At 34.9% G+C, this 15980-nt stretch overlaps 1 protein-coding gene across 1 annotated transcript in view; it reads left to right on the top strand.

Moving 5' to 3' along the window:
• Positions 1–11246: 11246 nt before the first annotated feature.
• The window catches only part of LOC104080494 (uncharacterized protein KIAA0825-like), a 101221-nt gene continuing 96487 nt past the window's right edge, over positions 11247–15980 (top strand). Inside the window, exons 1-2 of the mRNA XM_009582903.1 lie at positions 11247–11523; positions 13202–13610. Coding sequence (XP_009581198.1) covers positions 11247–11523; positions 13202–13610 — 686 coding nt within the window. The remainder of the gene's footprint in view (positions 11524–13201; positions 13611–15980) is intronic.

The following is a 15980-nucleotide window of genomic DNA, read 5'->3' as shown; positions in this document are numbered from 1 at the left end:
AGTGAATGAGAGTCTCAGTTTCTATCTTTCTTCAGCAAAAGAATTCTCCCTACTTATCAAAAAAACTATTAGGTCCACATAATATTAGATATAACACAATTTAGTTCTGTCATTTTGAAGTGGTCTAACATTTGTCAGGGGTACAACATTGCTTCCACTTCTGTCATGCATCTTATTGAAAGCTGCACTGCATCCACTTGCCTATTCAAATACCTGTCATCTTTTACAAAGAGTGACAAATGTTTGATCAGGATCATGTTCTTACCCTAGTGTTATCCAGTATTGAATTTTACTAGCTGCTTAAATTATCACAGGTATTAAGTGACAGAATGTATTAATCTGTTGACTGACCAACCTCTTGAGCTTCAGGGAAATATATGCTACTTTGAATTAGAAAATGTGCTATTTACACAGACTTTATTAATGTAATTATAATTGGTATGAATAAACCTTCAGTTTAGATAAAGTTGAAAACTGTGATGATCCGTATCTTCTAAATTAATTTCAATAGGATTAATTATCTAATGATAAAATGATTGTGTTCTTTATTCCTTCTCCTATATAGCAGCTTTCTGATGCTTATATAAGCTAGAATTTTTTTATTATGTGAGCTGTTGTGTATTAGTACAAGGAAAGTTGGACTAATAAGCTATACCTTAGTACCCGCAATGATAGTTTCGGATTGTTCTGTTCAGTGGGATAAAAGGCTTACAGAATTATGTACTCATCAACAGTAAAATTTTGCAATGTGTAATATTATGCATGAAAACAGATAAAAAGCTAAGTATATGTCGTGCTCTACCCCGGCAGGTAGCCAAATACCCCGCAGCCGCTCACTCACTCCCCCGCAGTGGGACGGGGAGAGAATCGGAAGGGTAAGAGCGAGAAAAACTCGTGGGTTGAGATAAAGACAATTTAATAGAAAAGAAAAGGGAAAATAATAATGATAATGATAAAATATACAAAATATACAAAATAAGTGATGTACAATGCAATTGCTCACCACCCGCGCTGACCGATAACCAGGTAGCAATCGGTACTTCCTGGATCACGCCTACCATTCATATACTGAGCGTGATGTCACATGGTATGGAATACGCCATTGGCCAGCTGGGCTGGCTGTCCTGATTATGTTCCCTCCCACCTTGTGTACCTAGCTCAGTCAGTAGGCATGGGAGCTGTCCTTGGACTAGGAGGGTACTTGGCAACAACTGAAAACATCAGTGTGTTATCAACATTCTCCTCATACTAAATCCAAAGCACAGCACTAGCAAGAAATTTAACTCTATCCCAGCTGAAACCAGGACAGTATACTATAGTTACCTTTGAGTGATTTGCCCTAGTGATAACAAAACTCCCTGGTATTTAACTAGATGATAAGAATTTTTTGAATAGGAAAAGTCTTCTCGCATTTTACTTTATTTTACACTCAGTCTTTCCTTTTCCCTTTAAAAGCCAGGCCAGAAGTAAAAAATTCTGTATAAAGAGGTTCTTATATGTAGATGTTTTTAGGTAATGATAATATCTTTTTGTGTTGTAGCAATACTTTGGGATACTTGCAGTAGGCATCACACAAACACATTTAATTTAATTGCACTCCCATTGTTCTCAAATGGTTGTACCATGGTGACGGTCAGAAATAATGTATATTCCCCATCATAGTAGGGAGTGCTGTTGGGACTGGCAAAGTTGTCTCAGTAGAAAGAGTATTTTGGGGAAGTGCATGTATGCATGATTTAGTGTTGCTAAATATTATAAGGTTATAATAATTGTTGAAGCTATTGAAACTCCATGTGTGTAACTATAAGGTATCTGGACAGGGAGGTGACAAGATTTGGACTTTTTTCATTTTTTGTGCAATATGATATATGAAATGTACATGAAAAGTATAATGCTCCTCAAATATGAAGTTATCACATCAAAAATACTAAAGGTAATAAATCAGGATACCCAAAACTGAACCACTTGTTTGTCTCCAGTGAGTATGGCCACTGGGTAAAAGGCACCTTTGAAAAAATAGTTGAAAAATTGAATTTGCATATTCGACCTCTGTAACTTAAACTACAAGTCTAAATAACCTAGGTGTATTGAATTACAGTTACTTACAGTGTAATATAATCCCAGAGTCATTTTCTATAGGTCCAACATTCAGAAAATTTCTTTTAAGACATGTTCTTGAGTGCATGAAGGGTCTAGGGCCTTTGCTGTGCCTTTGCAGAGAGAAATAATGGAGGTAGCTGGTACTGTGTTAATTTTCTGACAAAACAAACTGTTTTGCAATTTTCTTGGCAGAATTTTTTACTGGAATTGCTTTATCACCCATGGATATGAAACAGAAATGGATTATTTTGACAAGCAACAAACAATAGAGGAATAAAGGAAGTGGTGCTTGCATAATACGAGTTATTGAATCCAGCAGATGCTGATATGAAAACAGGAAGGGTGAAAGTGAACTCTGAGAATTTCTGCTAGACTTGCTCTAAATGCACAGCATGCCAGCAGAACAGTCTGTGACTTCTTGTTTGAGAGTCTTTATTTCCAGGAACCAGGAGTTACTCTTTGCATAATAAAGCAAAAAGCTTTATTGAATTACATTGGCCCAACACACGATTACATTGGCCCAACACACGATTAATACCAAAGGGAACCTCTTCCGTCAACAGACACTTCGCCATTTACCAATAGCAGATAAGAAAGAGGTCACTGAGAAATCATCAACAAGGCACATTCAAGGCCTTCAATCAGTCCTTGGGCCTCATATGTACTTTTGTTTGAGAAGAAGAGATCGTACCACCAAGTTAATGATGTACAATAGAAAAAGCAATGTATTCCATTTAAAAAGAATCTTATTCATTACAATGAATAGATGAGACTCCAGTTGTTAGAGATTTAATTTCATTTTCTACACACAACTTTAAAGTGAATACTGGCATGTGGAGATAAACTGGAAGAAAACTGCTTTCACAGCAGGACAAGGCCATTGGCAGTTTCACCTAATGTTTTTGGCTTGCACAACGCGTATTTGAGAGACTAATGGAAGAGGGTATTGTGCAGCCTTTACAGTTAAACCTAGATGATATCCTGGTCCCCACTAAAACTTTGAAATAAGAACTGATAGTAACATTTTCAAATATTCTCTGATAAGTTTAAGGCTGCAAATGTGAAATTGGACCCAAAGAAATGTGAGTTGCTTCAAAAAGAGATAATTTACCTTGCACACATAAGCAGGCTGGGAAAGGGAGGATTTCTACTGAGAAAATAAAACTTGTGGTGCAGTATCAGCAACTGCCTAGATACTAATAGATATGAAGAATTTTCTAAGACTGTGCTTTTATAAACCGATTTCTGGCAAGAGAAATGACTTGAAAATACATTTGTAAAATGGAAAGATTTTTTTTTCCCCCCACTCCAATTCTTTGCCCCTTACGAAGCAGCTCTTTAACTGCCACAATGTATAATGTGGCATGTTAAGGTAAATTTTAAGCACTAATCAAATTTTAATTAAATTTATTTAAATTAATTAAATTTTAGGCATTTAAAGGTAAATAGCACTGATTTTTTGTAAGTTACCCTAAAAGAAGAGTGAAAGGTGGTAACTTTACCCACTGACCTCAGTTAGGAATCAGACTGAACTTTTAGTGGCAGTAGTGAGTTATTACAAAAGAAAATGTACATGCCTTAAATAAATTACCATCTCCATTAAAATCCTGGCATCCACTAAATCTGTATAACAATTTAAAACTTTTATTTCAAGAACTTGAAGGTCATTATTTTTGTGCTTCCTTGTAATAACTCCTTGGATTTAATAATCGTGACACACAGTCTACCAGGCAACTGGAAAAACTAGCAACTGTGCTAGTCCCATGGTTGAACCACACACAGGTTTTGGGAAATACAGTCTTGCAGGTTTTTTGACAAAACTTGAGGGTTAATCTGCAACACTGTCCTCATTAGAAGACCACAGGTCTCTTAGAGGAAATTATATGCTTGTGCAGAGATAGCTCTCTCCTCCAGATATTTGTGGGTCGTCCAGGATGAGGCTTGTGAGTATAGACTCCAGAACACCTGAAAGTTTTCTTAGCTTCTTCATGATAGCAAACTGTATCATGGTAGCCTAACAACAAAAGATTAGAAAATTATTTTAAAAGTGGCATCTCCTCAAAATATCGAACTGACCAGTAAACTTGTTGGATACTGTCATGAATGAGTGGTTTAGAGGCCACTCAAAGAATCACGGTCGAAGGTATTAGCAGAAAGTGATTTTAATAGAAATTTATGAAAACGCGACTTAACAGAGTTCGATGGCAAGGTTCAATCTATCACTTACTACATGGATGAAGCATACAAAGGAAAAGAGCATGGGAAGCTGAAAAGTCCTTGACTGCTGTAAGCACTACTTAGCAACAACTAAAACATCAGGCTGTTATCAACATTATTCTCATACTAAATCCAAAACACAGCACTATACCAGCTACAAGCAAGAAAATTAACTCTATCCCAGCTGAAACCAGGGTATCATGTTAGAATTGAGTTGAAGTGATTTATACAGAGGCCAAGGATGAGAAGATTAAGGGAGACCCTCCTGTTGAGTCAGAGAAGACCCGGCTGGATCCAGTCTTAGTCTCAGATTTGGATAAGGGTTTTTGTCTAACACCAAAAGGGTAAGGAGACCCTCCCGTTGAGTCACGAAGTTCAGAGTAGACCCGGCTGGATCTACCCCTGGTCCCAGACTTGGTCAATGGTATATGTCTAAGAGATTATACGTGTTTAGCAGTAGTCTAAGGTTCATTCCCGATTTTAAGATAGATCATAAAATTTAAGCAGACTATATTTGCTAGCGGGTATTTCCATCAATTCACACACACACGCACACAGGTACAAAGATAGATAAATATACAAAGATATACCTGTTAAAAATCCCCCTCGAGTTCAGTCATATACTCACTGAACTAAAATGTCTTGGCATTTCTTAACGGGCAAAGGGTTGAGCCTCGAGGAGTGTTGCAGCCCAGGTCCTCGAGGAGTGTTGCCAGCCAGCAACACTCCTCCGAATATCGCAAACTCAAGAGTTTGCAAACTCTGAGGAGCGTTCCGCTTAGAGGGAGATGCTGGGCGCAGCGCACTGCGGTCCAGGAGACCTCAAAGAGTCTCACTCGGGACCAACCTTTATAGGGTTGCAAGATGATTGACTTCAGTCATCCTTCAAAACTCTCAAGGTTTCAGTAACAGTAGTATCTACAACTCAGATACGGGTCTCAGGGGATGACAATTATCCCCGCTTTCATCCTTCACTTGGGCCAGGCAGCAGAAGTTTCTGGTACAATTAGTACATTCCCCAACCTCAGCTACGCAAGAGTTCCTGATACGGTAAAGGGTTGCTTCACCGCCTGACTCATTACACCAAGGCCAAGGTTTAACAGGAGTTTCTGAGATCGTGGAGCGGCCAGGAAGTGGTGGTGGGAATGCACCACCACAGATGCTGGAGTTGCATAACTAATGTGGTAAAATAGTAGAAGGGTTTACTGGCATGATGTACTTCTAGCTGGAAGATCAATAGAAAAGGGACCTTAATCAGATACCCTATTCCTTTTGATGACTTTCCAGTGATAAGCTAAAGAAAACAGTAAACAGATTTTATGGAGTTTCTGAAATATTGGATAGGAATTTCCATTTGGACTGTAATAGAGCCCTGCTGAGAATCACATACCTTCTCTTGACAAAGTGTGAAGATAGTCTCTGTGATATATCTGTGATAGTCTCTGTGACTGTGATATATGGTCATATAGATAGCTTTTCAAAGACCTAGTCTTTTCTGGTAGGAACTTCTTGCTACAGTAGAGCTCTAGAGTGAATACATTTTAAGAGGGTAACCTGTTCAGTCTCGATCCCAATACATGGAGTAATACAAAGGAGGTCATGTGGCCACAGGACTAAATTAAATATTGTCTCATCAAATTTTAGCTATCAGTATGCCACAATTTCAGCATACTATCCCATAAAATCAGTGCTGGAGGTATTCTGATAGTAATGATTTTTTCTGTTTGACACAGGTAAGATACAGATTTCACAGAAGCCATTAACACAGAGATTCATTAATGGAAACTTCTTCTCGGATAGTTAAAAATAGAGTGTTTAGGGAGAAAAAATTCTAAAGGGAGTTGAATGAGAGTAAAATACTATGGGATTGGTGAGGTATAAATATATAAGCACAGAAGTAGTTTGCTGATATGTTAATAATTTATGGGCAGATGATACAGAGTTTCTTAAAGTCTTTCTGTCTTGTGTTGAGCTTTTCACTTGTCACAAATTTAGGATTCATTGGATTCACAGGTAGCAGCTAATACAGGGGATATTATTATTATTTGGGTTTTACTAAATTGAAATGGGTAGGGTTAAGATCTGCGTTTCATTCAGGATAGAAGTAATATGATCTAAAATTTCTTTTTTTAATTAAAAACTAAAATAATAGACTTTCTGCCAAAATGAAGTCATATTCAAAGTTACAATAGATTCTAGCTGTCAAGACTGACTGGAGAATGATTGCATTGGAGAGGAGCAACTCTATGAAGACACGTAAAATGATCTACCGGAACAGATACAGAAAAAGAATAGAAAAAAGCCAGTGACAGAAGCAGCACTAAGAATATAATGCAAAGAAGCAAGTAATGCAGAGTGCCTGCTGAAAGATTTGGTTCTATAAACAAATAAAATACATTACTTTTGCATTCTTTATATCTTCATCAGCTGCTGTGATTAAAACTATAAAGAAAGCAGAAGTTTTATGGTCTTTGCAAATAAAAGAACTGTGTCAGAAATGACTTGCTCCATCTTCAGTTTCTCTTCCTAAATGAAACAGCATGTATAAATTTGAATTTTGACTACCTCTTTTGGTCAAAAAAATCAGTGTAACTGCTTATAGCTTGTTTTTCTTGTAAGGATTCACTAGGGAAGGAAAAGTCTAGAGTCAATAACAGACGATTTTCTAAATTCAGTAAGATTAATTTCATGGCTAAACCAGTAGTAGATAAGAGCTGGATGAGTGTGATAATGTCAGCAAGTTACTGGGAGGTATTTCTATCAGTAAGAAAGAAATATGGATAAATTACACTTGTAAGCCTGCCTCTCTGAAGGTACGTTTTTAAAATACATCGTACTATCCCAAAAGGTTAAGTGCATTATTTCGTCATAGGAAGAATGATTCGTTGTAACTGGTTACGGCATAGCTGTTATTCACTAGACACATCATTTTCTTATAAAGATATTTATTAATAATATTAATATTTTTATATATTTTGGCATCCTCTGTGCATATGGAACATTATGCTATATGGAAATAACAAATAGATTTTCTTTAACAGGTACCTAAGATAAGTATATAGCCATATTTATATATGGATGTAAGTCCTGCTAAAATGAAAAAGAAGCATCTCCTTTGAGCTACCTGTAGGAGCTTTAGATTCCCTTCACAGATTAGCTTTTGATATACAAATGTAGTGAGTGGAAAAAAGAGAAATAAATAGAGGGAAGCATCAGTGGGCAATAAGTATGATGCCTATCATATAAATACCATTCATATGTGATGATTAACAAGAAGGCTGCATTGGAGTTCAAACTAAGATGAATATTTAATGTTATGACAGGTGAGCTAATAACGTTAAAGAAAAATTCTAAGGCAAGAGAAATCTGCATATCTTTCTGTAGACTCCTAATTCATAATATTTAATCAGCTATACTGATCAACTAGCTAAACCTTCCAACCAACTGACATTATTCTTTAAGATCCCTTCCAACCCAAACTATTCTATGATTCTATGATTTTAGGATTCTATGATCCATGACAGTTTTATCAATCAGAAAACTCATTTCAACCTGAGCTTTGAACGGTCAGATATTCTTACAACAAAGGCAACATTTATTTCAGGGTAAAACAAGAAAAAGCTGATGAAAGCTTATGTATCTTGTTATGTTTAGCCTCAGAATAGTTTCCCAGTAGATTCCTGAAGATCTCTGCTTAAAAGCGCAAGACTTGTATTATACACTAGTTATAAGAAGATATATGTATAATCCGCTACAGAATTCTTTTATGCGTCTTTCCATTTATCTAAATTTATTGGTAGCACTAAGTTGATTAGAAAAGTTACTAATAAGTTGTGACTCAAACTTCCATGGCACGATCATAAAGCAAATTTAAGCTTAATTTCAAGTCATAAGCTCCTTTAAACAAAGCAATTTCCCATCATGTTCTGCAAAGACAGTTTACGTAGTATTTAAAATCTCAGCAAACCCTCCTCCCTATAATTTGGTTAAATTAATTAAAAAAAAAATACCTATAGTAATATAATCAAAGTTCAATTCAAATTTTCATCTCACAATTTGAATACCTCTGCGTTTTCCTTTTTGAACTGCTTTTTCTGCTTTCTTGGTTCTTTCTTTGTCATATCCGTATTAGACAACATATCTCTGGTTTTGAGTGAATTAGTGGAATCCATTTGATTCTTCACTCAGAAGCATCTGGCATTGGAAGGTGTCTCAGCAAAATATGCCAGCTCACTCAACTCATAGGAAAAAAAGCTGACTAAAAAAAATTCTTATTGCTGATCTGTCTCTTGCCTTGGGAAAAAAAACCACAGCTTGTTGGTTATGAAATCATGGTCTTATTTTTCAGCTTTCTACATCCTATGGGCTGTTTCTATTAAGGTTGCATACTACCCAAACTGAATGGTTTACAATAATGTGTGAATTAGATTGTAGAAATTCAGAGAAGAGTAAAATGAGATTTTTGAATTTTGCAACATTCTGAAGTCATTCAGAGCTGGGTGGAAGGCAGCAATTTTCCACTAGAAAAACACAGCCTAGAAATTTAGTCTCTCCCATCTTTCTCCTGCACAGGTTGCTAAAGATACGGGCAGCTAAACTGGCATAAAACAATGACATTTTCAAGTATAGTTTATTCTAAATCAGTTTTACAGAAACTTTCAGTTTTGCAAACTAGAAATTTAAATTAAAAGCATTTAATTTGTTCTGGCTATGGTCATTTATTATGATTGTTAACATCAAAAGCATATTCAACAAATACGTGGGAAACTGAGGTCTTTGACATTAGCACAAGTCAAAGCCATTGAGTTGCATTGGTTCAAAGAGGTTTAAACACATCATTATTTTTCGGCTGGGAGAATGTTTTATAATGATTATGAAAAACATTTAGAAATACATGTTATGTAAGCTGTTAGCTTTCAACTCTATGAAAATCACTAGTTGTCTTTGAAAACTTAGGTATCTGTATCTTAGCAGGGTTGAGATTTTGTTTTGTGGAACTGATTTCTTCTCAATTTCATCTTATACTGAAAAACAAAGCCAACCTATTTTGGGGTGTATGCAGCTGCTACTTCATTTTATTTTATATAACTAAATAAGGTTCTGTTATTTCACGTGACTAATATATTGGTAAGAGGAGTTAAGCAGTAATAACTTTTTGTAGTAGTACAATTTACTTCTGATTAATATTTAGTAAATAATCGAATTCTAATTGTATACTGAGTGCATTTTGAATTAAATAGGCATATTCCATAGTTTGCAAACATGCTTGAGTCTTTTTTTAATGGCTACATGTAATTCAGGAAGACAGTGAAATGTCATTATGCAGAGGAAGATCAGATTTCAGTATCTGTAAGTATTACTATTGTTTGAAATACTATTCAGATACAGTTTACAGTTTGCTTTGATTAATACTATTTGTTACTGTGAACTTGAATTACTTGGAAATTATTGTAACCGTGTTTTTGTTTATTTTTAAGGAAACGAAGTATTGAATCATGATGAACAGTGTTCTCTCTTAGAACAGATAAATAACAAACAGCCTAGTCTGATTGAAATAATCTTCACAGTATTGTCTTACTGCACTTTATCACCCAAATCTCTTGGCATTGCTTTTGAGACCTACATGGAAAAAGAGCAGTTGTGGAATTGCTTATACAATATGACAGGTATTTAATTTATTAATAAGTATTTAAAATCTGATGTTAAATCTTGTCAGTTTTCAGACATGTGGTGCATATTATTTTTACTTTAATAAATCAGATTAAATGATGGTAGCTTACTTCAAAATTATAGTTTAATTGAAGTGTTTCGAGCAATCAGGTCACCGTAGGAGTGGTGAAAATTTTGAAGAAAGCCTATAGACTCTGCTGTCAACAGGCAGACAGGCTCCTAATTTTCCATGGAGAGGGAGAGCTGCCCTCACAATTAGAGCAACTAATGCTGCCCCCGAGGAAAAGCAATATTCAACCAGAATAGAGAGGTGAGGTTTAGAAGGATGATCTTGCAAATGATGGCTAAAATGCAGGAAAGCTCAAAAGAAGAGAAGGGAAGAAAATGGGAGAATGTAAGAGGGGAAATAGAATTACGAATATCACAAAATAGAAAACAATGGTGGTAAAAGTGCTCAGGTATTCCTCAGAGAAAAATGGGATTGCAAAAAATAGAACTCTAAGGTGTAACAGGAAGAAAAACACAGAAATATTGCATGGAAGCTTCCAGAAGGGCCATGCAGAGAAGAATAAAACTTAGATCAGCAAAAAGTACAGACAAGCAAAAGTATAAGCAAAGGACCTGATATGTCAAAGGACATCTCTGCTATGTCCTGCAGCACTCTGCCTGACCACTGCTGCTCCATGGCAATGGAGAAACTGCAATTCTCTGTGGTATTAAGAATGTGGAGAAGATTGATACTTGTTGTAATGTCAATAGCTGTATTTAGGATGGTCTATTTTCAACATGCAATCTCTGATAACACGCTACGTCTCTGTTGATCACTATTATTTGTATGCATTTTTGCTTCCAAAATATCTTTTTTTCCTTTGCTGTTCTCTAGTGTAACAGTTTGGGTATCTAATAAACGCAACTTCATTAATACTATGAAGACAAAGAAGTAGAAAAAAATAGGTATATCCGTTTGCCTCATTGATGTCTAACAAGTAATTAAATGTACTCCATATAAAAAGGAAGGCATTTGTCAGCTTAAATTAAATTTTTAGAAATATATTCATGGATAAATGAGGATGAAGGAAATAAACTGTATTTTTTGTCAGTACTGTATTAAGATGGTACAAGATGCTACATTGTTTTGCTTTATACTCTTTCTTTAATTTGTAACAGACCAATAGGTCTAAGTTATTATGAATCATAATGTTTTACTTTTATTTCCATAAGAATTCTGAAACACTTCTTTCTGAAACAGATTTACACAAATGGCTACACTTAGTGAATATTTAATAATTCTTCCTTCTGAAGTTTCCAGTTGTGGTGAGTCGGAGCCAGAGGTTATCAGATGCTTGAAGTTGACTTTGATTAATTCAGTCAAGGGTATAGTGAAGCAGATAATTTCTTTGATGCACTCATGGGAAGCAACAGAGAACTATGGAACGTACCAGCACAAGCAAATAGTTCCTGAAAGTTTACTGAAAACGGTTCCGAAGGAATGGAATTACACTCCTCGGGAAATGAAGAGAAAAGAATCTGGAAAATGTGGGTGAAATTTATACTGTTTCATAAATTTGTCATAAAAGCTTGTTACCCTTTTAATGAGTATATATCAAAATTGAACTGCTATAATTCATGAGCATTGCAGTTTGACAATGAACAAAACAATTTCCAAGCATCCTGTGGGTTTTTTTAAGTACTTAGCGTTAAAATTCAGTACCTCATTCTTGAATCTTACACCCATGCATACACAAACAAGCTTTTTAAAATAACCAGTATTGTAGTACTGATAATAATAGTACTGAAAATGTTTTTAGCATCTGGCAGTAGTAAGGTGGGATTAAAGGCAGAGTAAAGCATGTCTGTTTTTGTCGTAATGGCTGTAACCATTTCTTCTCTTAGTTATCAGGACTGTTTAAATTTAAATACACAGTGTTCTCTGAAATGATAACAACTTATTCATCCCAACTTTACAACAGCAATTTATGTTTGAATAGCACTGAAACTGGTATGGAATTTGCTACTGCTTGGTTGTTGAAACAGTTACTCAAGAAAGAGGAAATAACATGTAATAGGAGATGTTTTGAAGGTGATTGGATGTAAAGATGATTTCTGGTATATACTTTCATAGCCTACAGTGCCTAAAGCCTCCATCATTTCAAAAGACTAACTTTTAGAAACATTTCACCATAAATTTATTGCCACCAAATATTACCTGATTATTTTCAATACAGTAGTATCACTGTATTATATTCTGGCATGAAGTTTTTAATATGTAGGTTGTGGGAAAGCCAGGGCATCAATCTATTCTTTCTTTCCATGTATCTTCTCTTCACCATCTTGAAGCACATTTAGGCAGCAGTGCGCTCACTGCACTCTCACTGCAATCTCACTTCAGTGTAGAACTTGTGTGGCTATTTTAGGCTATTGCTAAGCTGAGAGGTAAGACTCAGATTTAGTGACAAATTAAATTGGCCATGTGACACCTAGAACAGATCTGGCTTTTTTTTTTTTTTTTTTTTAATTTTAAAACAAGTTGAGAGTACAGGTGCAATGAGTCAGGGGTTTCTTGGTTCGCTTGGGTTTTGTTTTGGTGGGTTTTTAAATCTTGACTCCGTATTGTGGTTCACCTTTTGGTATATTTTTTCATTTTAGATATGTCTTGGTTTTTGAGCATCATATTTTCTGTAGTTACTTCTATAGCTACTTTTAACATCTGGAATGTTTAAAATGCAGTGCTATATAGTGTGCATGCTTATAAGAAAGTTGATAAACTGAAATTTTGTAGGTTTGAACATTGATGGAAAACTAAAGATTATTAATGTATGTAATATCTTGAGACATTTAGTGCAATGCTCCACTTGTGAAGTTGAAAAAATACTACACTACAATTTTTAGGACAACTTTTTTACCATTCAGAATACCTGGGTGTTTCTTTTTCATTTTTTCTGTAATAACTGTGCACAGCAGGACTAATTGTTAAGAGACTGACAGTCTGAATTCTAAATTTTCTAGGTTCTCTGTTTTTAACTCATGTTGTTTAGATTTTGTGGGATTTCTATGGAGGAAGCACAACAGAAGCCAAGCTGTAGTGTTGAGTACTTAAGCTTTTTACCCATTTTCAGTACAAAAGAAAGTTAGAAATTATCATACAACATTCAGAAGCATGCTGTGATAGAGCTAGAATGTTAATGTTAATCATATCTTCTTTTCTTTTTTTAAGGCTTCACAAGGCTTGCAGCTCAGGCAGTATCTATTGTAATCAGCAAGTTACCTACAGTGATTGCATGTTTGCCTCCCCCAATTAAGTACTTCTTTTTTCTGGCTGAGAGAAAAATGTCAAGAAACTTTGCTGAATTGAAGAAAGCTGGTCTGCTTGTCTGGAACTTGATTGTAATTATATGTCGGATATTTGAGGATGGAAATACTGCAGAACTTTTAACAGGTGCAACACTTGACAGATGGAGCAAAGAAAAACTCAGTTTAGTTCGTGTGTGCTTAGAAAGTATTATGGGAAAACAGAAAAGTGGTCCTAAGCAAGTGACCCAGAAGGTTATACAAAGCATTGAACAGCAAAGACCAAACTGGATTGAAAGCCAGTTGCTAAAGGCAAGAAAATTGAGCACAGACTGGTAAGAATGTGGTATTTTTCAAATGCTGTTGTTTGTTCTTTATTTTACTGGATTATTGGCATGTTTATGGCTATTGTTCAGTTTAAAAAAAAAAAAGATGAACACTGATCTTATATGAAATGGATTAATTCTTAATATTAATGGCTTTATAGCATGTTTTTGCAACTTAATTGCATTGTTGAAACCATGGTTGTTTCATCAGAACAGTGTCTTCAAGATTTCATATTTTCGTGATGAACCAAAAATGTGGACAATTTAGTTGGTATGTCTTTCAGAATGTGAACAGGTACACTGACTAGAAGGCATCACCATATATTTATATATTAATTTTGCTATGGTGATTAAATTAAGAGGGACTATGAAAAGCTTTCAGTGTTCATCTGTGATTAAAAAGTATCATTTTAAAACATAACAAACCCTGAGGGCAAGTAGGATATATCAAAACAGGACAAGGAGAGTACCCTGCTGTGCCTTTCTGAGGAAATATCAACCTTCCCTGCAGATTTGACATTAAGGTCCGAGTGTTTTAAATCCTTATAATGATTTTTCAGGGAGTTGTGTACATGTCAGTGTGTTCCTAGTCCAGTCTGTTTTAATGTTGAAGTTGTGTACCATTCTGTAAAAATACTATTTATCGGCTTTCCAATATTAGATTTATTGGAGTTACATGACTTACTGAATTAAATCGTTGACTACCGAAAGTAAGATTGCTTTTTTTTAAAATTAATATTCTTGAAGGTTGCAGTCGTTGCTATCCTGACAATAATTGTCCATATAAACAAAGGATATAGTGATTGTAGGTCGGAATCATTGATATCGGTGAACAGACTTTGATGCAGTGCTTTAAGGGACAGTATCCTGTTTCTACGAGTAGTCAGTTAACATGAGTAGTACTAAGCAGTAATAGTGTCACATGAATGCTCGTTGACATTGACCTTTTTAATCTTTACATTTCCATTTAATACTCATTTACAAGCTCTAATCCAATGATTAGAAGATTGAAGCCAGATGCTAGTGACTGAGAGAGTCATAGAATAAAAAACCCATAATGATAATGTGTAAATTGATACTTAACAGAATGGTTCCATAATACAATTTCTAATGTCACTGAGAGAATAGGTATTTCTTTAAAAAGTACAAATGCCGGATAAGACAATATTGTGGATAACCTCTAAAAACTAAAACTTTAGTATTTGCACTTCTTCTGAAGCTGAGTATTTTAAATTGATATACTACTCTATTTTATTTTCTAATGTACTGCAAAAATGCCGTATTATCCATCAGGTATCAGACTGTGGGGAATGAATGTGGGAAAATGTTTTCTATATGTGTACAGTGTCAACCAAAGTGAGAAATAGTTTGTGACTAGGGCTCCTAATTTTAAGCTTAAGAAACTGAAGAATGCATTACCTGCTCTCCAAGTGAGTAATTATACGATGCAGTTATGAAACTAAGTTCCCTGACCAGTGGGATTTCTGCAATAGAAGTCTAGCATAAATGTTATTTTTCCATTTTATGTTCAAATATCATGAGTCAATTTCTGGGGGGAAAAAAAAAATCGAGTTAATAAATGGCTGAGATATGCAATGTAGAGATAAAATATTATTATAAATGCAAATTATAAAACTAATATATTAAAGCTGAAATTAAAATATCAGTTAAACTAAGTAGCAGTCACATATCACTAAACTAAAAGCAGATCTTTCAAGAGGAGACTTGTGATGTTTACGTGATTTGTTTGAAATAGGAATGATTATATTTGAAAATCTAGGTTGGTGTAAAATTATGTTTTGTGTAACATTTTCATAATTAAAGGATTTTGTGGGTAACAATGCACATGCATTTATATATATATTCATATTTATAAATGTTTATAGACTTTTAATGGATATAGTATGTGGAAGAAAATAAAAACCATAAATTACAAAAATTTATTTGGGATTCACCTACACAGTTGTGGAAAAATCTTTGAAGTGCACTGGATTTTTCTAAGCAAAAGTCTTGCTTGATTTGATGTTATGTTATTGTTATCAGTACTGCTAGCAACATAAAAAATCTAAATATTATATAGGTTCTTCCATTGTGGCATACAAATTTAACTTAGTTTTTACGAAAATTAAAAAAAAAAAATCTTCACTGAAAGGGTCAGTAAGCGGCAGTTGTATGCATTGCCAGTCTTGTGTACTGCCTGAAAGCATTACTATTCATCAAAATAACCTTCACTTTATGGTAGCACCAGAGCTGTAAACAGTCACGTTAGATTCTGAAGAACACGCGTCCCGAGAAGAAAAGAAATGTATGTCTTTGCAAAGTAATTTGTCGAGTTGAAGATTATTGTTTTTCATCATGGTGACCCTGACTTGGCTGGCT

The sequence above is a fragment of the Fulmarus glacialis genome, unplaced genomic scaffold, assembly GCF_000690835.1.
Source record: "Fulmarus glacialis isolate BGI_N327 unplaced genomic scaffold, ASM69083v1 scaffold11940, whole genome shotgun sequence".
In the NCBI taxonomy this organism is placed as follows: Eukaryota; Metazoa; Chordata; class Aves; order Procellariiformes; family Procellariidae; genus Fulmarus; species Fulmarus glacialis.
The sequence above is the reverse complement of the archived record's forward strand: the minus strand, read 5'-3'. Positions and strand labels throughout refer to the sequence as shown.